At 35.5% G+C, this 22,389-nt stretch overlaps 2 protein-coding genes and 1 long non-coding RNA gene across 3 annotated transcripts; 1 reads left to right on the top strand and 2 right to left on the bottom strand.

The window, feature by feature from the left end:
- Positions 1–819: 819 nt before the first annotated feature.
- On the bottom strand, positions 820–6,904 carry LOC120329495 (uncharacterized). The gene is made up of 6 exons (XM_039396142.2): positions 6,544–6,904; positions 5,387–5,515; positions 4,440–4,602; positions 3,769–3,902; positions 2,215–2,289; positions 820–1,760 (listed from the first exon to the last, which is right to left on the bottom strand). Exons 1-6 carry the CDS (start codon positions 6,638–6,640, stop codon positions 1,624–1,626), a joined length of 735 nt encoding a protein of 244 aa, XP_039252076.1. The 5' UTR covers positions 6,641–6,904; the 3' UTR covers positions 820–1,623.
- Positions 6,905–8,750: 1,846 nt separating this feature from the next.
- On the bottom strand, positions 8,751–13,035 carry LOC144430786 (uncharacterized). Its single transcript, XR_013479722.1, has 5 exons — positions 12,892–13,035; positions 12,526–12,586; positions 12,164–12,222; positions 10,164–11,401; positions 8,751–8,909 (listed from the first exon to the last, which is right to left on the bottom strand). It is a non-coding gene; the product is annotated as an uncharacterized LOC144430786 (long non-coding RNA).
- Positions 13,036–19,078: 6,043 nt separating this feature from the next.
- On the top strand, positions 19,079–21,171 carry LOC120329473 (microfibrillar-associated protein 1-like). The gene has a single exon (XM_039396119.2). The coding sequence runs from the start codon at positions 19,133–19,135 to the stop codon at positions 20,549–20,551; it is 1,419 nt and encodes a 472-aa protein (XP_039252053.1). The 5' UTR covers positions 19,079–19,132; the 3' UTR covers positions 20,552–21,171.
- Positions 21,172–22,389: the final 1,218 nt, after the last annotated feature.

The following is a 22,389-nucleotide window of genomic DNA, read 5'->3' as shown; positions in this document are numbered from 1 at the left end:
CCACTGTGATTTTCAAAGCAATTGGTCCGGTAGTTGGAGAGAGAGGCGATTTTTTCATAGCGATAAGAAGAAGCATACGAAGAGTAAGAACAACAACATAATAACAAAACGATCTATGTGTGCACAGCGCGTCTAACAAGAAAGCGATGCTCAGTTTTTGGGCCCGAAATGGCACGGGTATGCATTCTGTAACAGTGAACTAATCGGTGTCGCAGCAGCGTGAAACCGCCACAAGGTGCGCAATTTATAATTATGAAGACGTCGTCGATCACAAAAACGAATTACTTTAAGCCCATAGTAAGTATTTGCCTTCTAACGAAAAATACAATCCCTAACCACTGAAAATTTCAAAGTAATTGGAGAGTAGGTTTTTTCACAACAACACAATAGCAAAACGATCTGTATACATATATACTTCGTGTCTAATAAAAATTCATCGGCTCGATGATAGTTCTTTATATTATCGAACATATATATTGTGTGCCTCGGCAACACACGGAATCTTCTGAAGGTCTACAGACTTGTCGAGCATACTTGTTGTACTTGTGGCAAAAATTTAACATGTATTATTTAACATTACCCTTATTACACGGATCCGATTGAAATTGACATACGCTCTAAAAACATGTCCATATGGATGTACGTCCTACAAACTACGTGAAACAACGTCGCTCACAATCCCTTGGAGCGAGGCCAACTAGTCCAAGCCAAGACAAACTATTATCAAGATTGAAAAATAGCCTCTGGGCAAAAAAGCTGAAATTTCATCGCCTGAGCTAAGATCTATTACATAGTTAACACTCAATAAACGCACCTTGCTACATAATGAAAATTTAATTTGTAGTATTTTCACCATATTTCAAAAAGGTGAAAGAAACAAGATAACCATCATAAAAAAAAAGTAAGGCAAAAATAGAGACCAATAAATCGAAAATGTAAGATAAAGCCGCTATAAATCAACGCGTCATGTATGACTTAAAACAAATGTCTTCTAGTCAGGCTACTTAGATGGAATATACATGTTTTCCTCATTTTCGTTGAGATTGTTTATTTCAAATGCCAGCCCAGTTTCAGTAGAATACAAATTGAAACTTTTAAGACGATGCTATTTATATACACCTTGGTTTATAACATAAAACTATTTTTGTAAAGGCATAAAAACAATTTTAATATAACGTGGATACATTAAAAAAATGATAATAATAAATAGCATCAAGCTACGGGAACAAGCATGATTAGTGGTCAGGTTTGGGACCATTAGATATATACTGTATTTTATCCTATACTCTATGTTTAGCTTTGCAGTAATTTCTTAATTATATCAATGCAAAAGTTTTGTCTTTCCTAGTGTGTGCTAAATTTTCTATGGCATTGAAGGTAAACGAGAAAATCAGATCCCATAAACAGGGCCGCTGTAAAGTCAGTTTACCTACAAAGAAACTATCGTGAACTAATAATACTCGCGATACACTGAAGTCACGTTAACGCACAACAGGCCAATAACGTCTAAAATCCGTCATATATCTGGTTAAATAAGTCAGCGATGATTGCTTTTGCAAACCATGTCGTTGTCGAAGGCAAATAAAATCCTGTATATGCCGGCAATCTTCTTATAAGTATTTATTAATATCTAGCATGTCGGTGACTGTGGCTATGATAATCTTGATGTGGGTGAGGATTTGATCCATTACTGGTTGTATTATGATATTCGTATGAATTTCTGTAGCCTTCATTCACTCGCCCGTTGCTTCTTGATCCGTCTAAAATAAAAATAAAAATTTTAGGAATTGTACATTTCACTAAATTTTATTTGTTGAAATTCTGATAACTGATTTATTCAGTCCTAGTTTTCAAATATATTACTTGTTTCGGGCAATTTTCCTATATTTTGGATGTCCTCGATAGTATGTTTGAGATAACATAAAGTGTGTGATAAGAGCCATTGTATGCCAGTCTTGCTTTATTTAAAACCTCACTATAGGTCGTAGAATGGATAAGGGCCGAAAACGACGAATAATCAACGTTCAACAATAAAATAAACTGCAGTATTGCGTGCCATATCTAATGTTATATAACTTGACTCGAGAGTTGAAAAACTTGCTTTTATATCCAAGTTGGTATTTGTGGTTTAGCATAGTCCTCTCGATCTTAAACAGAAACCAAAATCGACAGAGTTATGGTTGATCAAAAAAGTATAAAATGAAATCTACAAACCTCTGCTTGATTTATGTGATCTACCATCTATTACTCTGTGTTTTTCATCAATTCGTCTACCGCCTGTATGATATTCTGAACAGATTTTTCAGTTATATTTTTGAAATTTCCAGAACGAACAAGTTCGGCAATTATATATATACATTGAAGGGCGCTCCCGAAGTATGTGAACCAAGATGGCGCACAATCTGAACCCTAACCTGGTACAACTACTATGTTCAGGTTGTGCGCCATCTTGGTGCACATACTTCTGGAGGTTTCATTAAAGTTATATATTAGATGAGAAATCAAAGCTCAGATAGATGACCACGTGGGTCATGTCTGCAAAATTACAGTCGAAATCTAAAAGAATTGTATAGAATGGTACATATGAAAAACCAGCAGCATTTGGGGTGAAAGAAAGAGCCCAGTGGGGGAGGGGGGAAAGAAAAATAATAGCCCTAGAGCATCTGTTCTACCTTACATGTGGTGAACTATAAATGGCAAATCGAATCGTCAACAACAACTACTCCAGTTAGAACAAAAACAATTCAATTAATCACTAAGCCCTATTCGTGTCCAAAATGCCACGACACAAGTCAACAATCAATACGATAGAAATAATTTATATATATACCACATTACCGAAAGGACATGTACCGATTTTTTAATACGTGGCAGAATATGAAAATATCAAGTGAACAAGTTACCAAATATTCACTTAGAATTGGTCAATAGACAAAATCACTTGGATTCTATATAATATTTTTGATGAGCAGTTAAAAAAAAATTACGCCGTACGACGACATGTGTTACCCGGAAAACAATGTTTAGTAAATTCCAGCCCAAAGTTAAAAATTGTACCAAATCAAAATTGAGGCGTGTTTCGAGTGCCATATAGGGTCCAAGTGAATTAAAAAAGTCAACATTTGAGGTGAAACATCGAGTTCCATATCACCAATGAAATTTAAAAACAAAGTGAAGTATTCTATTTGTCTTCTAGCAGCTTATTCTATTTTTAGTAATAAAAATTCGAAATCGATACGTTATTTAGTTGCCGCGAAAAGCGATTTTATCACAAAAACAACAAACTCCAACAACATAAAAAAAAAACCATAATACGGCAAAACGATACATATGTGCGCTTAATATCCAACACGTTTGAGCAAGATGAAGTTAGCTTAAGTTTATTTTTTTCAACCAGTAAAAAGACAAAAATCTAGCAAAAAATGATATTTACATTACAGGGGAAGGGAAGCCGCGGGAAACCAAAACTGGTTATCGAGCAAAGACACTCAAGGTTCTAACATCCAATTCAACTGGTAGGGAAGGAAATTTTCAAATATCAATTGTAAATACATATGCATTTTGCAAATTAGCCAACCAACATCAATTATTAAAGATTATTACTAGAAATTACCGTGTATTGAATGAGCCAAAATACCAGCGAATAACCGAGGAATTCGCGTTTGCACTGAAATGCGAATGTTATTGTTCTGCAGAATAGCTGGGGAATTTTGAAGGCAACCTAGCCATCAACGTGGTTTTAAAAAGGGAATATAAGTGTGTACTAACCCGTAGCATCATAACCACTTGTCTCCTGTGAACGTGTGGAATGGTGTGATTGTTTCTTATGTGAAGTCACTTCCGAAGTCACAGTCACATGATCGGATTTTACTGACGATTTATGCCCCGGTAGATTACTTTTTCTGGAAAATTAAAATTACCTCGTGAATATCATCGAAAACATAATGATATAGTGTATTGCGCAACATAAGCAGCTTTACATGGTGATGTCCCACTGATTTTACGGAAGCAACCTTTATATATATTTATTTACATTTAAACAGGGTATACTTTCGTAGCATAATTTTCGCCTTTGCTTTTGTAATTGAAGCCAAATTGTGTTTGTTTAACTGTGACTCGGCGAAGCCGTTAGTTGATACGGCGCCTCTCACTACAAAAGTCCAGACATCTAGATCGATAACTGAGTATTAACGATAAATTCATCCTGAGTTTAAGCCTTGAAAAAACTTTAGGAATGCCTCATATTATCTTAAATTCGTGTTGCCCATTAAATGAAAAATAAATTGTGGGAGGTGTGCTAATGGCAAAAGATTCTGTTCCTCTTTTTAACGACGATAGCTCCGTATCCTGTGGTGGGGTACATCTACAGAAGTTGCCGGGTTGAGGGTACGAGAACACGTTGTAAATTTTATAAATTACGGAACAGTAGAAATACATACTTTTGATAAGCAGAGTACGCGGGAGGAAGATGCTGATTGAAATGTGTAACTGTTTTTCCCGGGGGTCTGTCTCTTACCGGTGATGAAACTCTCTTCTTCTTCTCGTTTTCGGCAAACTTACGATCTGCAGCTGCGTTTTCATCCTTTTCCTTCGCCATTTCTTCTATAGATTAAATACAAATTAATTAAAAAGCTGAACATTACTGAAATATATAGAAGTGTGCGCCGTTAATTATTCATAATGGTAAAGGATGCTTTAGTATATCAAAGTCAGAAAATGTACACACTCCAGGTTTGGAGAAGTTAGAATTTAAAATTTTGAAAGTCATATTTCTAAGACTTAAAGTACTTCCAAAAGTCGATTTTTCGCTTTCGTGTTTTCATTGCGTTTCCTCCGTATGTTAGGATTAGCACTTTTTCCAGCGATTCATTTCTCAATATGACACCATTCGTTATCATAAAAATCTACTAAGATGATATCGAAGGAAATTACCAGCCATAAAATCTAATTAACTGTTATCGTTTGAAACGCCCTTTCCTGTGTATTTAAGATATGAGACAATTGTTTGTTACTGTTGCTACTTGCGACTACCCACTGAGCATCTAGTCATATATGGGTGGCAATCAGATGTTATCACTACTACCGAAAATACCTTTATCAATCTGGAAATTTGGAATCCACATGTGATTTATATAAAACTAAATAAATGCAGTATGGATTGGACAATCAGGAATCAAATGACTTAAAGTTACGATCATTAGAAAACATTTTGTGTTGTTCATTTTATTAATAAAATGCTTCAGCGATAGTAGTGAAAAAATAATTCCGATAAACAAAAGAGATTGCCTCAGAACATGGCTTGGTTTTGGACATTTGTTCATATTATAAAGGTGTTAAATCATATTTGGAATTTGATGGTAACCCTGTAATAATGTACTGCACTTACGTCGTTTCTTTTTCAAATCTTTATTATTTTTATTACAAGGACACTTCTTTCCTTGCCAGCAGCACCCAACAACACAAGCCAACAAGACGATTAATACAATAGGTAGAACTATCGGGAGAACTTTCGCATCTGCAAACAAAATTTGAAGTTGTTTTTATTCCACATACGAAACATTTTTTATAAAACACTCGCACGATGAAAATCTGTGCAAAATAGCATTGCATGATTTTTTGGCAAAAAATAAGTCGTATGGTTCCCTATCGTTAGATCGTCAAATACCAAATCATAATAGAAATTTGTAGTTTTTGTATAATACCAATATGACAGTTTATGCCCAAACATAGTACTGTACTGTACGTACACGTATCTATGTGACAAATTAAAGTTATATATAAATCGAAAAATGAACACAGATTAGAGATGAATTGTCAGCATATTCTTCAGTCTATATGCGTAAGCATCAATAACAGTTGCAAAAATATGAATTCAACTGTGATTCATGTAGAGGAGGAATCAAAGAATTTGAGATGTACGCCGACAGGGGAGGAATATTTCCAAAAAATGAATTCTAATATTTAAAATGTCCGCATTTCCGCATTTTACTCGATATTGGCCGGCATCTCAATGCTAGATATACTATCGTCAGATATTTTATCAAATTGTATATTCAGTGAGTGATGCTTTATGGAGATCGGAATTAAATATTTTAATAATAAATAAAATGGGAAAAATGGAAAGAAAAATTTTCCTTGTTAAAATTGCATTTTTATTCAAGAAAAGAGCAGCTTCGATGGAATAAAATATGACAATTATGCTAAGATGACACAACCCACTTATAGGACATTATTTGTAAACAATGCACTCTTGTTACCATACATACAGTAATACAAATACGATAAACACATGCCAGATAAAAAAAACCTGCATTTCAGTGTCAGTGACATCGTAATAGGATCGAATTACTGCTTTTTGTAACTCTGTTTGAAGATACGCCAAAATAAAAAGTAAATTTTGGGGGGAAATAATTCAGCGTCAGGAATTATAACCATCGTTTTCGCGTATACTATGCGATCACCAATATTACAGAAGCATTCGCATTCCCAACCCCGTTCCCCATTATTAAATCTTGCATGATATAAAATAAACACCACGCTTACCATCTTCTTCGCTGTAATGTCCGTCATTCAATTCTGCTGAAGATATTTCGCAAAACCATAAAAGGAACAAAGTCGCATATAAATATTCAAAATTCATGACTTGACTATAATATATACTTTATATTCACTTAGAAACAATATTTTCTAGCATTTCTACACATAAGCAAAAACACTACCAGACACTAGCGAGCATTTTGAAGAGAAAACATGGAGAAAAAATCACGCTTCCGAGTCCGTTCAATCTAATTTCATACGTTGTAAACCATAATTTATTGCCCGCGGCACATTGTTAAGAGAAACTTATATACTGAACGTGAGACAAGCGTTCTGATAGGTTGAAATTACTATCCAAGTCAAACAAGTTCCGATTGCTATCAAGAGTCTGCGTAAATGCTTGTATTTTATAAAACAGCTTATAATTTATACGTGTTTCGTGGTTCGAGACTTCTATATTAGTTGGACACCGCAAGTCCGCTAGGGGGAAGTGATGGCACTCGACGTTCAACAATTTCAATTCTTAGTTAACATATGTCGCAAAGATTCAATTTTTAGAAAAACTTTCTCAAGTTTAGAGTTTCTGCAAATTAACCATAACCAATAATTTTTTGATGATTTTCTAACATAAAAATTACAAAACTAAAAAAAATTATTCTTTTCTCAATTGAGCTAAGCATCAGTTTTATCAATTTTATATGTCAATTTAAACACAAATAAACTTTATTGCGGCATTCTTCTCGCAAAGCCTTAGGTTGGTATGAACCATTATTTTTATAGTTTCACATACTTACATGCATTAAGTATGAAATGATTGACTGTCTGATTCTGTTGTTCGTACCGATTTTGTAGCCAATCTGGGAAATGAACGTTTGCTATAAATATCTGCACAGCCAACTATGTATTCATATATATATATTTGTTGATCAGAACATACAATTTTTTCGAGATGTAGATCTACCAGTAATAATAAATGTACTATAATCAAAACAGAATTGTGATTATGCTTCAATATTTGGCAATTTTCTGGATTCAATAGCTTAGTTAGTGTATGGAATAGAGTGAATAGGCCAAGAAGGGTACACCCGTTTTTAAAAATTTTGGTTTGACTGCATACATCAACAGACCGAACAGCTGCGATGGATGATTCCTCCACTGTTGAAACCAGAAAAATGCTTCCCATTCTCTACCATTGCGAATTTTGTTATTACTCATTTGAAGGTGTTTTCACGAGCTGGCGCGTGCAGGCTGGTTTTGATCATCATTTTGATTTAAAATATTTAGCCTTCTGTCATTTTTAAAAAGTACCGATCACCCTACATGTGTTGCCCCATTGCTCCACCCAAATTTAAACTATATTTGTGAAGTGTGCCTTGCTCAAAATTCTCATGCCTCTTTTCCATATACCTTTTCATGGGAATCATTGAACTTGCCCTCTACTATTTGCCCTATTACAAGTGAATACCTAGAACTCCCTAATATTAGTGGAACTTTATCGCAGCTCAAATCGACTGACTTCATTTTTTTGCATGTCAATATAAGATCCCTTCCAAAGCACATTGATGACCTAATGCAAATGTTAACAAGTTTCGACCAACTACCGCATATCATTGCCTTAAGCGAAACTAGACTTAATGAATCTCCCATTAGTACTATATTTATAAATAATTACAACTTCATTCATTTTCCATCTCCTACCAAGGCTGGGGGTGTAGGGATTTTTATACGCCAGGATGTTTTATTTGTTGAAACAATTGAGTTTAGACTCAACTTTCCCCATTGTGAAGATATATGGATTCAGGTTAATGAATCCTCATCTGATAACCCCAAAAAGTTCATTGTTGGAGTTGTTTACAAACATCCTCGCAACGATCTTTCCGATTTCATGGAAACAATGAATTCCCTACTTTCCAAACTAGAAAATTCGAAAAGCCATTTTATAATCTTGGGCGACTTTAATATTAATTTACTATCCAAAGATAATTTGTCTACACGTTACACTGACATGCTTCTATCGCACCTAGCCGTTCCAATCATAACGCGCCCAACAAGAGTAACCTCGACATCACATACATTAATTGATCATATATACACGAATGCAATCGATCGCTGCTCCTCGTCTATTATCATACAACATGATATATCCGATCACTTTCCTATTATGTCATCCTTTTCTTTTTCGAACACAACTTTCCGTAAGGCCAAACCCCGCATGAAAAGAAAAATGTCTCATTTCAATGAGGAAACATTCAGAATTGATGCTCAAAATGCATTCTATGGATTTTTATTGACAGAATTGTCCACTGATAGCTTCAATGAGGTGTTCAACATCTTCATGACCTCATTGGAACATTTACTCGATGAACATGCACCTATGGTAGGAATGTTACAAAACGCGCTTTTTCGCGCCAAAAAATGTACGCACCACGTCTGCTAAGTACCGTAATGCCGTGTCAGAATACCGCTCATAAAAACGACTACGGACTGCCTGCTGTTGTTTGGAATTCCATGAAATTTGGACATAACTTAGATAAAATGCGCAACTATGATTTGGTATTTGAATTTTTTCATTAGCGCATAAATTTCCCAACATTCGGGGCTTTTAAAAATTACGCTAAAGTTATACGTACTGCAAATTAATGATATTGTCTATGGACACCAATAAAATATATATGGACGCAGGTATGTCATTCTTAACTTGATACTTACCAATTTTTATGAAGTTTGTTCAATCAGAACATCGTTAATTATTACCCGCAACGAGGCACTGTCAAACTAATATGCTCAACTCCAGGGTTGATTTGCGACGATCTTCCGACGGTCTCAATGATCGTTGCCAGAATAAAATCCTAAAGTAATCTGAATTTTCTCAGATGTGACGCACATCGAAAAATTAAAGATTGATATGTGTTTTTTTTTCATATTTATTAAAGTTCTTATTGAAAAAAGTCAATTCGCATACGTTTACGAAACGGTACAAATTAATTCAAGGCACGAGAAGTATGATCTTAGCACGCGTCTGTCAACGCGCATCAGTTATCGACTGAATGCCGACATTTTCCCTCGCAGCGATTTCTCTCGTTTTGCGTTTCACTAAGCGCGGTAAATCTCCTACGAGTTAAGGAATATTAAATGATAATTAATCGTTCATTAAGGTCGGATATGAAAAACGCTAAATCAGTTAATTGCCGCGTATGCGGGGACTTGCGTATTGGGAAAGTCGTTGCCGACCAGAGGTTATGTAAAGTTCAGAAACTTTCTCGTACATAATTAATTGAAAAGCAGCTAATATCGTTAAAAAGAATTTGTAAACTTTTTTGCATTAGGTTCTTCTATTCACAATAACTTTTCGTTCAAAATTTTTTTCGATTACCTCCAAAAATAGCGAGATACATTCTGTTGTTTATCGGTCTGACATTCTCGCGGTCACAGTTTTTGAGTCGGCGCAATACAATCCTTATGGAAAAAATTGGCCTATCGGGCGGTACTTAAATGCAGATATCTCCGTTAATTCTTGACCATTTTTCGCAAACTTGGTATTGTTTTCTTATTTTCACTTAGATCTATCCACTGGTGCAGTTTTTATTTAAATCGGATGAACTTTAATTTTTTTGTAACATACCTACCTATGGTACCGGTTTCTCGCAAAAAAACAAAAATTCTATCCAAACCCTGGATTACGAATGGTATCCAAACATCCATTAGATTAAAAAGTAAAATGCATAAAAAATATTATTTGCACGGCAGTGAAAGCCAACGCGCACATTACAAAAAATACCACAACATCTTAGTTCACCTACTAAGAAAATCAAAACAAGCCTATTATTTGTCAAAAATGAAAAGCAATAGAGGAGATGTAAATCAAACATGGCAGACATTAAAGGAGATTGTGAACATTAAATCGAGGAACAACTCCTCAATATCAGAACTAAAACTTCAAAATGGACTCAAAACTAATGATAGCCTAACCATTGCATTCGAACTTAATAAATTCTTCTCAAATATTGGGAAAAATTTAATAGCAGATGTTCCCACAACAAATGAACATTTCTCGAGCTTTCTAAAAGCTCCCGTTAAGGAGTCAATTTATATGCGAACAACAAATGTGACCGAAGTCTTCAATACCATTCTTGCTTTGAAAACGGGAAAGGCCACAGGCCCATATAACATCTCTACATTTCTCCTTAAGAAGATTGCTGACATAATCTCACCCATCATAGTAAATTTCTTCAACACGTCTATAAGAATAGGCATATTTCCATCTGCGCTGAAACTTGCCAGAGTCATACCATTATACAAATCAGGTGATAAAACTAACCCATCTAATTATCGACCAATCTCCATCTTATCATGTCTGGCAATTGTCTTTGAGAAACTTCTGTATTGCAGATTAAGTGATTTTTGTGGTGAGAACAAACTAATAAATAAATGCCAATTTGGTTTCCAAAAAAATCACTCAACAAGCCATGCCATAATTGACCTCATAGAATATATCTATGATAAATTCGAGAAGGGAGAGCATGTCTGCTGTGCCTTTTTAGACCTAAAAAAAGCCTTTGATACCGTTAGTCATAGCATACTCCTTCGCAAACTTAATCACTACGGAATTCGAGGTTGCGCGCATGCCCTCATCAAAGATTATCTGCAGGGCAGACTCCAATTTGTCGAAGTTGACTCTCACCGTTCCCAAGTTCTTCCAATCGAAGCTGGTGTAATCCAAGGGTCTTGCCTTGGCCCATTATTATTCGTTCTTTTTATAAACGACATCTCTCATTGCTCTGATTTGATGACCAAATTATTTGCAGATGACACCGGTCTTCTCTGTAGTTCCAAATCTTCACTGAATCTCCAAAATCATGTCAACCTAGAAATGGTAAAAATTTATAATTGGATGCTTAGTAACAAGCTCACCATCAATATACAAAAGTCTAAAGTAGTCCACATTAAGCCTAATCACAACCGCGACAAAACTCCTTTAGAAATCAAAATCAATGGAATCGAGCTCGAGTCTGTGCCTTCGTATAAATATCTGGGGTTAAACATAGACAATCGTCTACAGTGGGATGTGCACATCAATGAAGTGCGAAAAAAACTTTCACGTTCAGTGGGCATCTTGAGCAAACTCCAACATTACACGGACAGAAATACACTGAAGATAGTTTATTATTCTCTCTTTCAAACATATATCCAATATGCAGTTGTTGCATGGGGATCAGCCTCCAAGTCAAAACTAAATCCTATTAAAGTTTTACAGAACAGGGCCGTTAAAATTCTCTATAGGCCTACTGCTCATATTAACATGAATATTATGTATCATGAAACTGGTGTCCTGAAGTATACCGATATTTATCATCTAGAAATTGGTAAGTTGATGCACCAATTCCACAATTGTTGCCTGCCACAGGCATTTAATAACTATTTTGTCAAGCAAAGCAATGTTCACAATTATAACACTAGATCAGCATCCACTTCATCACTCCATGTACCTCGACAGACTTACACCAAAACGCAAAATTCACTCAAATATAAGGGTGTTGTTATGTGGAATGCTCTCCGTGCTGATTTACGAAGCATGTCATACCAACTTTTCAAATCAAATATGAAAAAGAATTTCGTGTCGACTTACTTCGAATGTTTGTAACAACCCGACCAAGATCTTTATTGTGGCTGCTTTTATGACACAACCTGAAAAAAAATATAATGTGAAAGGTTATTGAATCACTGCAATGACCTAGTAATCACTGTATACTTGCAATAGTTAATATATTATGTCTTCATTACTTAACAGCAACAATCTTTCTCAATTTATAGCTCTTGTATCTTTATATGACAAACGTTCATTACTGTATTTACTTTAATGTAGTGAATGAGTTCATATCTGATTTCTGTAATTGAATCAATGCCCTGAGCATTGATGACACATGTTATTCATATGTTAAAAAGCAAACAAAACATGTCCTATTAACATTATTTTTTTTGTCGACTTACTTCCAATTGTTTGAAACAATTTATCTCCTAAGTTGTTGTATTACTGTTTTCATACCCTCACCTAAAACAGAGTGAATAATGTTATTGAACTATTCCTAATGACCAAGTACTGTAAATATGGCTTAGCTGTGATAATTGACGTAATTATTGCATTACTAATTTTCTCATTACGCTGTCCTTATATGTTCAAACTGTTGTCCAGTGCAAATTATTCTTTTAATGGACCACGTCTGCATTGATATACAGTATATCACTGCAGCACTGAGTACCGTTACCGGTACCTACCACGTTACCGTATCTCGTTTAATTTAATTTTAGCGTCACAGATATTCCGTCTTTCTATTTAATGCTACAAGATTTTATTACCTGTTTTCTTTGCTCTCAATATCCACCGCGTCTAATTGAAAGCCAGTGTTACGCCTTCGGAATCTGACGTTTATTGGCGACTGTTAGACAATGCGCATCACAATACAGCAATAGTATTGTTGTGACACAGTCCATTAATACCATCTCCATGGTTACCAAGTCAGTGGTGTTCAGAGTCGTGTTTTGTTGAAGCAATGACATTAAACAACATGATAGGCAACTCTGACGTCACTCCATAAGACTACAGGCAAAACATTGTATTTCATGATACGCTCCAATGCACATATTTCTCGTCGCCTTTCGCGTCCGTTTTCCGCTCGCTCTTGCTACTCGGCGTCTTTTTTACGTATAGTACCTGCCTTTTTGCGCCTGTAACGAAACAAAATAATCTCTATATCTAAGAAGTTTTGCTTACTTTGAAAGCTGGAATAACAGGCAAGCTGTAAAGAGCAATTCTGGACATCATAGACGTTTTTTTTTATCAGAGAAGATTACAAACGCGATAGCGGAAAGATTTGTGTGGAACATTTTGCAGATAATGACAAAGTTCAAAGTTAGTAATTTTAATGTTTGCGCTTAATCATTGAAATTTCATTTAAAGAGGGGGTCATACAAAACTGTGCTGCGATACAATTCCATAACACAAAGTTTGCACCTATCGAACTTGCTTTTGTAGGTGAATTTATTAGACATATTCCATATTCAGTTAATCGTAGGTAACATTGCTGGTACATAATGCATCGTAGATAGGTTTGTTTAAATTTAGGAATTTAGCTCATAGCCCACTAATTAATATTATCTTCTATGCAGGAGGTTGCAGGGCTGAATTCAACTTGCAGCCTTACCGATCACCTGACGATGCTCATTTAGTTTGGCTCGAGCAAGTCTTCTTGAAATGCTTGTGTGGATGGAAACTACCTATATTTTTTGCCTTCCTCCGATTTTAGACAAATTTATTCTGAGGGATTTCGCATATAATTCTCACTGATTGTTGGCTGTTTATAATTCCTATTGATTGTGAATTCTGATTATAACAATGAGTTGAAAATTTTTTTACCTAATTTACTGGCACCTTTTTCTTGTCAATACTCCAAGCTGAGGTAATAAACATGACAATACATTTATGTCATCTGGAAGCAAAATATGCACACTAATTAATAGTTTGGCACATTGAGATAATACATCATGACAGAAAATACAAGTTAAAGATATGTATGACCATCACATGGTAATTAAAATTAAAAAAAATTAATAGGGGCTGTGGAGTATGGAAAGTTCAAGACAAAGAAAAGAACAAATGTTCATAGCTCATGAACTCTCAATTTTGCCTCCATTGCTTTGATAAGGCCAGTATATTTCGAGTGGCTGAATTGGTTTACCTTTATGATAGCAAAGATTTTGTATTTAATATAGCGAGATTATTTCAATTTAATTGAAGTGATATAATTTCCCAAAGCAATGCTTGAATCGTCTAGAATAGATCAGTGGTGTCAAACTCATGGGTTTTCGAGAGCCGCATTGCATTTTGAAAATTGTAAAAAGAGCCGCAAACAGTTTTTGATAATGTATACTTAAAAGATATTTTTAAGATAGTTTTAGTTTGTTTCATATATTGTGATGCAACTAAACAGTTGGATTAAGTTTTATTATTTTCTTCAATTTCAAATGCAATTACATATTAATATTTGCATTCCACTATTATTGCAACATTTGCAAGTTACAGTATTTATTATAAAAAATCGTAAAATTCTATGTACAACCATCAAAATCATTTTTGAACAAGCTTTGAATAAGGAAAGAATAATACATACACTAAAAATAACTTAATCTAAATATATGAACCTAAAATTAACAAAAATACTACAGTATAAACTCAATGTTTTAATAATTACATTTGTCCTGGCGTTTGGCATCTTTTTTGTGTCACCAGCATACTAAGGCCAGTCTGAAATGATTTTATAGTACCAACTCTAACTAACGAGGCCACATGATCATGGGTTTATCTGGATCTTTACGAATGTTTAATTAATTCCAGTAATGCAAAAAAGTTACTTTTATCATTTCATGTATAGATCAGTAAAAAAACAAATGACAGATTTTTTCGACAAGACATTTCGCACTACATTGCGTGGCATAGGATTGCTTGAATTATTATTGATATTGATTTTTAGTAACTAAGTCGTTGTATAATTATATTAATATACAAACACATGGAAATTTTCTGTTCGAAGTTGGTCTTCGAATTTGTCATATTGACTGCTGAGCTTATTGTGTTTTTTGATTGTATTGATGGAAATATGACAAATTAAACAATGTGCTTCAGAATTTTGTGAAGAGCAGAAATGTTACAACTCCCATTTTCTTCGAAAATGCCACCTTCTTCATGTACTTTGCGTTTAATTTAATTACTCAAGTGTTTTATTCAAGTATTCTTTTGCTAGCTTGATGTGTATTCTTAATTGGGTCAAAATGTGGACGAAAAAAAATCAATATTCCAAAACTACTTTCAGTAAATTGTTTTCTGGGTGAATAATCAATTTCACTTTAGAAGGTTTGAAAAATCTATTACATTTAGATAAAAATGAAAAAAATTTTTTTTTATATGACTATTACAATTATTGTTAAACGTTCGAGGGCCGCACTGGAAGTTCTCTGGGGCCGCGAGTTTGAGATCCCTGGTCTAGATTGAAGTTGTTCAAAAAATATATGATAGTATTTTATCATGAATGATGATTATACCCCTTCCGGAATTTCTTCTATAGTACTACCAAAAGTTGATGAACCAAATATAACACAGGTGCAGTGAGGTACCCGTAATCCTCATTTCCAAAGCTGTTTTAATTATGTCTGGCGTGTTTTGTGCCTTTTTACAAATAAGACCGCTTATGCAATCTTACGCTTTGGAATTTTTAGTTATTTTCCTCAAGCCCTGCAGAATGTGGGGGCCATACACAACTCTACCGGAGGGTCAAATGTTATTGCATGCCTCCATAGGTTGTTTTTCTATTGCAATTTTCTATTTTCAAATGCATTATATTTCTTGGAATCACACTGTCACTGATATGTCGCCAGACTTCTGATATCTCCCCGTCTGCTATAGTTGTCCTGTGAATAAATAATAGGAAATTGAGATTAGACGAATAGTTGAAAGTTTTGCTTTATGTCGGCTTAATTTCTTGATTGATATACTTACTATTTCTGCTATTGCCTCTTGTGCTGCAAGAGTCTCACAATGCTTAGACAGGTTTGTCCACAACTTTCACATCTGAAGAAAGAGAGGAGATTTATTAATTTTCGTTAAGAATAAATAAAGCAGTCTATATGATTCAGAATGGAAAAGCTAATAAATCCAATATCTCATGTTTTATTTAAAAAATATTTTACTGAATTTGGTATATAAACCAACTAATAAAAGGGTTTAGTCATAAAATTACAAGCATTCGTGGCTCCAAATACTTGAGAAATCAGACTATACAATATAGACCGGTATGAGTGAAATGTTAGGTGAACTTGTTAACACTTTGATTCAATACGCAAATAAAAGTGAATGCGTAATAGTATGTTACAATGAGCAGCAATCAACAATGAGTATATATCCTCACTGATTAAAAAAATCTAACTGGAGGTGCATGAACTATTTGAAACCATAAGGGGTAAGTAAATATGTAATTTCGGCAAATGGGCAACTACGTACCGTACTGAATTAATAACTTCGTAGTATTTGACAAAGGCTGGCTTTCCCACATGTACTTAACAGTGCGATGCCCGGGTGTGATATACAACAATAGTATTCACCTTACCTTTAACCGATTTCTTTTTACCCCAACTTTCAAAAATATCATTAAAATCGACAACAACTGTCAAAGCAGGCACGAACACCATTCGTGCTACGCCTTGAAAGCAGCACACATCCGCTCGTTTTCGTCTCGTCAAGTATGTGCATTGGAGCGTGCTATCGAATACGATCTTCGGACAAAAATGCCGGAGTTGCGCATCATGTTGTTTAATGTCATTGGTTGAAGTGAGCGACTGTTGATTATAGCAGATTGCCTCGAGATATTGTATGCATTTTATTTTCCAATTTATTTACACTGTATTTGACTTTTTCTTCTTTATAATATAGTGTCCAGAGTTATTTTATAGGTGCCGCTGCTCGATAACCACCACTGATTTCCCGCGTCCTTTTCATCCTGTAACATGGCCTATTTATAATTCATTGCCATTTGCATGTTTGCGCCTATTTAAACTATGGTTATATATAAACTACTTATTAGTGTTTATAGTGTTCGCAATCAGGCTATTTCTAGACAATATATACAACACGTATCAGCATTTCAGACCTTTACTTACCCGATTAATCAGGGAATACCCTACGAGTTATCCGATGGGATGGGATTTTCAAACCTGTACCGGTACATTTTATTCTTAAAACATAACTTCCGAGTTTCCAAATTAAATTAGATGACGAATCTTGGGTGTCGCTGCTCGATAACCAAATTTGGTTCCCCGCGGCTTCCCTTCCCCAGTAAAAATGTGTGTTAAATTTTGTTTATCTTTTGATTTTGTATGTTATTTTTTTTGCTGGTTGGAAAAAATAAAATTGACTATGACTTGACTATTGACTATGAGTTTACTTTCTAACTGATCTTGTGTAGCGCTGCTGGTCACGAGACTGATTTTTGATTACCGAGCATGAAAATCCTAATTTTATAATCAGTTTTTCGTTTTGTGTTTTTATCAAATATTATATCGTTTGGTATGGTGATTTTGGAGTCGACATAAACTTATACCTCTATCCGTGAAAAACCTTTCTGATTAGTCAATGTTACGGAAGTCAGCGAAGAATTTTCAAAGGTTTGGGCAGAGCCACTCAAACGTCGCAACGCAATCCGCAAGTTGTCGTTGTTGTTTTTATCGCGATATTCGTCAAACTCATACAGTCATAAAAGATGTTACCGTATAGTACCGGTACCTTGCCTCTACCTATTATATGGCAGCATGGCCATGGTATTCAGAAAGATTTATGAAATGCATCGTTAGTAATTTGGAATTCCAATATTGAAGTATACGCACCGGTACCGTATTTATAAATTTTGTAATGCTATAGATTTAAGACTTCTGTCTAAATTCTGAAATTAGTAAAACCTGGAAGTCAGCAGTCTTCATTCTGTTATTTCTGTATTTACGCAGCGACCGCAGGGTACCAGTACGGTACCTAGTGTGCTTCACTGTCTGGAGGAGTTGGAAATTTTCTACCTGGCTTGTGCTTGCAGTAATGACAAGTAAATTATTAGATTGGGTTACTGTTTTCGCTAGCTGGCTGGTGACTTTTCCTATAATTTGCGCACAGGATGGTCAAATTGTTGTACCGAAATATACAGATAGGCTATATGATCATAATCTACTACTGGAACGGTACCGGTATGTTTCTGAAAGTTGGTCGCCTCGAAGACCATGTTTAGAACTTTTCTATGAAAATACAAGTTCAAGCTGTCGCTAATTTTGGTATGCATGCTGACATGGCCATCCTATTCGTATCACTCCGTTTTGTTATTATAAGACTTTTAGTCAAAAGAGCATTGCAGAGTTGTATCACTTTTATTCAGCTTTATTCAGGTATTGGAATGTCTGAATGTTGTTCACTCCATCGTTGCAGTATGATTATTGATGTCAAAAACATTCAATTTTACTGTTTTTCACATCGCCTTTCTTGTATTACTGTATAACTATTATATTATTACCAAGGTTTCTCAAGCTGGGGCTTCAAGCAAAAACCTTCAAAGTATTTGAGATGAATATATTAATTTAAACTGAAGTACATTTGACTGTAATTTGGTAATTCTTTTGCTGTAATCCATTTATTCTTTTGGTTTTTGGCATTTTTTACTATTACATGGCATATAAAATGATGGAAATCCGTTAAAATTAAAACTAGGTGTTCTCATGGTTCATCAGTGGGCCACAAGTGTTCAGAGCATTTGGAAGGGCGGGGTGGGGGGAGGGGCATATTGCGAAACACTGTCCTCAACCAAAATCATTATATTCTGCAAACTGCTATTCTTAAAAATCTTTTACAATTGGCAGTAATCGCAAATTTCATTCAATCTAAATTCTTGGGGTTTACCCAGTTTGCTAGCAATTTGAAGCGATTTTGTATAATAAGAATTATAATATTAGTAAACTAATTATTAAATTCCTTCTCTAGAGGTTCTTCATTATAACTTTAGGAAATACTTACAAGATGTTTACTCTCGGTCAAGAGAGGTTTTTGGAGGAATCCTCCAAGCCTCAGCCAATCATGTTCACGGCTGGTGCGGTTTCAATTAGAAATGAAAAAGGTGAAATTTCAATGAAAAAAGTAAAAGTCAAGCGATATGTTGCCGGTAAAAAACCTGAATGGGCTCCAGAATTAGATCTTGATAGAGATTCTGACGACGAGGGAGGAAAATTTGAAAATAAAAATTATGATCGAGATGATGTGGATACTAATTATGAAATGAGAGATCAAGGAGAACAATCTCACTCTCAAAAATCTGTTGTCGATAGAAGATTACAAAGACTCATGGATAGAAGTCCGACAGAACAAGAACGAGGCGATAGGTTGAGACATCGGCGCAATTTCGAACCGGAAGTTATCAGTGAAGGGGAAGATTCGGAACCAGAAGAAAGTAAACCATATTCAAAAAAAGTTACAGTTGTTGAAGAGGAAAGCAGTGACGATGAGGATTTAGATGATGATGAAATAGAAAATAGAAGAATGTTGCTTCGACAAAGAGTACAAGCAAAACGACAGACTGAAGAAGAACTTTTCGATCAAGTGCAACAGACATCAGAAGTACATATCAAAGAAGAAGAAATGGATCGAGCGAAAAGCAGTGACGATGATGAAGAATTTACTTCGGAATCCGAATATTCAGATTCCGAGGATGAAGGACCAAGATTAAAACCTGTTTTCGTTAGAAAGAAAGATCGAATAACCATTCAAGAACGTGAAGAAGAAGAAAAACTGAAAAATTCTGAAGAACAAGCTCGTAAAGTCATGGAAGAAAGAAGAAAATATACTTTGCAACTCGTCGAAAAAGAAGCTCGTATGGAGGTCGACGAAGAAAATAAACTCCTAGCAAGTGTTAAAATGGTCGATTCTGACGATGGAAACGATGAGGACGAATATGAAGCATGGAAACTGCGGGAGTTAAAACGAATCAAACGTGACAGAGATGAAAGAGAAGCTGAACAGAAAGCAAAGGAAGAAGCTGAACGATTGAGAAACATGACGGAAGAAGAACGTAAAGCTGAACTTCGTAACAATCCAAAGGTCGTTACCAATCAACTACAAAAAGGAAAATACAAATTTTTACAAAAATATTATCATCGTGGTGCCTTTTATCTTGATGAAGAAGATGATACACTAAAACGTGATATTACGAATCCAACCCTTGAAGATCATTTCGATAAATCTGTTTTACCTAAAGTCATGCAAGTTAAAAACTTTGGCCGATCTGGTAGAACCAAATACACACATTTACTTGATCAGGACACTACAGTGTACGACTCCCCCTGGAATCAAGATAACGCTTTGTCAGGCAAATTTATGTCTAATAAAGGTGGCGGAATGAAACAAAATTTCGAACGGCCTTCTGGAAAACAAAGGAAAACATAATATTTTACCTATGTTGTATTTGGTTTTAATTTGAACATCCTTGGTTGGTTGTAGGACCAAGATGGGGAGCGTAAGATTACCAAGTGGCAAACTTACGGTATAAGGTTCAAATAATTTGTTGTACTGTGCAAACGGGCTCTCATTTTTTTTTCACTTTATGGCTCCATTTCTCAAAAATGTTAGAATTCAAGAGCTTTCACTATGGAATAGAATATTTATTTTGAGTTTTATTGAAAATTTTTATCAATTTGTAAGGAAAGTCAAGGAATGAATTATACAAAATCCATTATCTGTAACCGTTGTAAAAAGATATCTCCATTACTATATATTAAGACAAAATTGTTATTCATTTTCAATGGCCATCTCTGGTATGTAGTAAACATATAGCTTTTTATCGTGGAAATATCAACCCTTTTTTGATACTGATTGACTGACTACCCGTTCATGAAGTACTTTATATAATAGCGGTTTCTGTGCACCTCAAAAATAAAGTGAAAATGTGGTATTTGGATATTTGCATTTGCAAAAAATACCCTAATAATTTGCAGATATGTAAAGCTTTACTGAATTGGAGGGTATGCCGACAGTTTACAAACTGATCGAATAAAAGCACTTTTGTATGTACGTTTCTTTATTTGTTCTAATATAAATTCCCAGGTAACGAAATAAACGCATTGTAACATGGAGTGGGGTTGCATGCACAAAGACTAACTGACCTAAAACACCAGTGCGGTGGGAAAATACCAGTGGATAAGAAAATACTGCTGGAGGTTTATTACAATTTGGGGCATGCATTGACATCCTGCGCCGAACTCGTTGGATAGGATTTACATATTTATCCCAGGGAGAGGAAAGCCGATAGGACGGCTTAACCATATGTCGAACCACGGCCTCTCGTCCTATTACCATTCCACGTCGGGTATGGGATTAGTTAGTTATTTGTTTTCGGAACCATGGACTTGATGGTGGAGGAAGCCGGAACTGACCAGAGCTTACGTGAACCGCGGCGGCGAGGAGTTCAGCAATCTTCTCGCACATAACCATCCCAGCATGTGATTCGAACCTGCGAACCCACGCAGAGTAATCGGGGGTGCGGTGGCGAGCGTATTCCTAACGCTTAGTACGATGAGCCATATCGTTGCGCAAGGGATCACAAAAAATAATCTCATCCATGCGGAGGCGATTTTGTTTCTTAGTCTGACTTTGTCCATCTCAGGAGGCACCGAACTACGGTCCGCGGGCCAGATCCGTCCCTTCGCTTTTTTTCATCTGGCCCGCAGTAACACGAGGAAAAGGCGAAATTATTTCCCAATGTATGTTTCCCGAGCATCAACTTCCTTGTTTATTTCGTAACATTGACCAATCAGCATGGTGCAAAAGTGACATAACAATAGGCGTTTTCGCATCCACTCGGACAGATAGATTTTCATTCGTGGTTGTAAACAATAGCGGAAGGTGGGGCACAGTGGAAAATCAGCTCTTACACTGATACTATATCAGCAATCCTGTCAGAGGTTCGATGTTTCAATCCGCCCTTCGGTGAATTACAACGTCCCCGCGAACGGACAACGGACGGGTAGAGAGGCGCAAGCTATGAGGTGAAAATGGTTTTGGGAGGTTGAAACTAATAATTCACCGTTTCATTTTATTCTTTTTTCTACTTTAGCTTTTCCAACATGACAAACCACCGTCTGATATTTTTCAGCTTTAGTCCACTGTAAAATATTCATAACGTTAGCGAGTGGATGTGCCTTCCGAATTTCGCCGTGGGATGGTCTGAAAATATTTGTTTCGTATTGGCATTTTGATAGTAAGATGTGTGTCGCAAGAGAATTTCT

This window comes from Styela clava, chromosome 12, assembly GCF_964204865.1.
Source record: "Styela clava chromosome 12, kaStyClav1.hap1.2, whole genome shotgun sequence".
NCBI lineage: Eukaryota > Metazoa > Chordata > Ascidiacea > Stolidobranchia > Styelidae > Styela > Styela clava.
Note: the sequence above shows the minus strand (reverse complement) of the source record. Positions and strands in the feature narration are given on the sequence as shown.

Bases quoted from the DNA above. Each gene is read 5' to 3' on its own strand.
- LOC120329495 (XM_039396142.2), bottom strand. From the start codon at position 6,640: ATGAATTTTGAATATTTATATGCGACTTTGTTCCTTTTATGGTTTTGC. The intron at 2,290-3,768 runs GTTAGTACACAC...AAATCTGTTCAG, and splicing joins AAGTGGTTATGATGCTACGG to AATATCATACAGGCGGTAGA. The intron at 1,761-2,214 runs GTTTGTAGATTT...TTTTTATTTTAG, and splicing joins ATCACATAAATCAAGCAGAG to ACGGATCAAGAAGCAACGGG.
- LOC120329473 (XM_039396119.2), top strand. From the start codon at position 19,133: ATGTTTACTCTCGGTCAAGAGAGGTTTTTGGAGGAATCCTCCAAGCCT.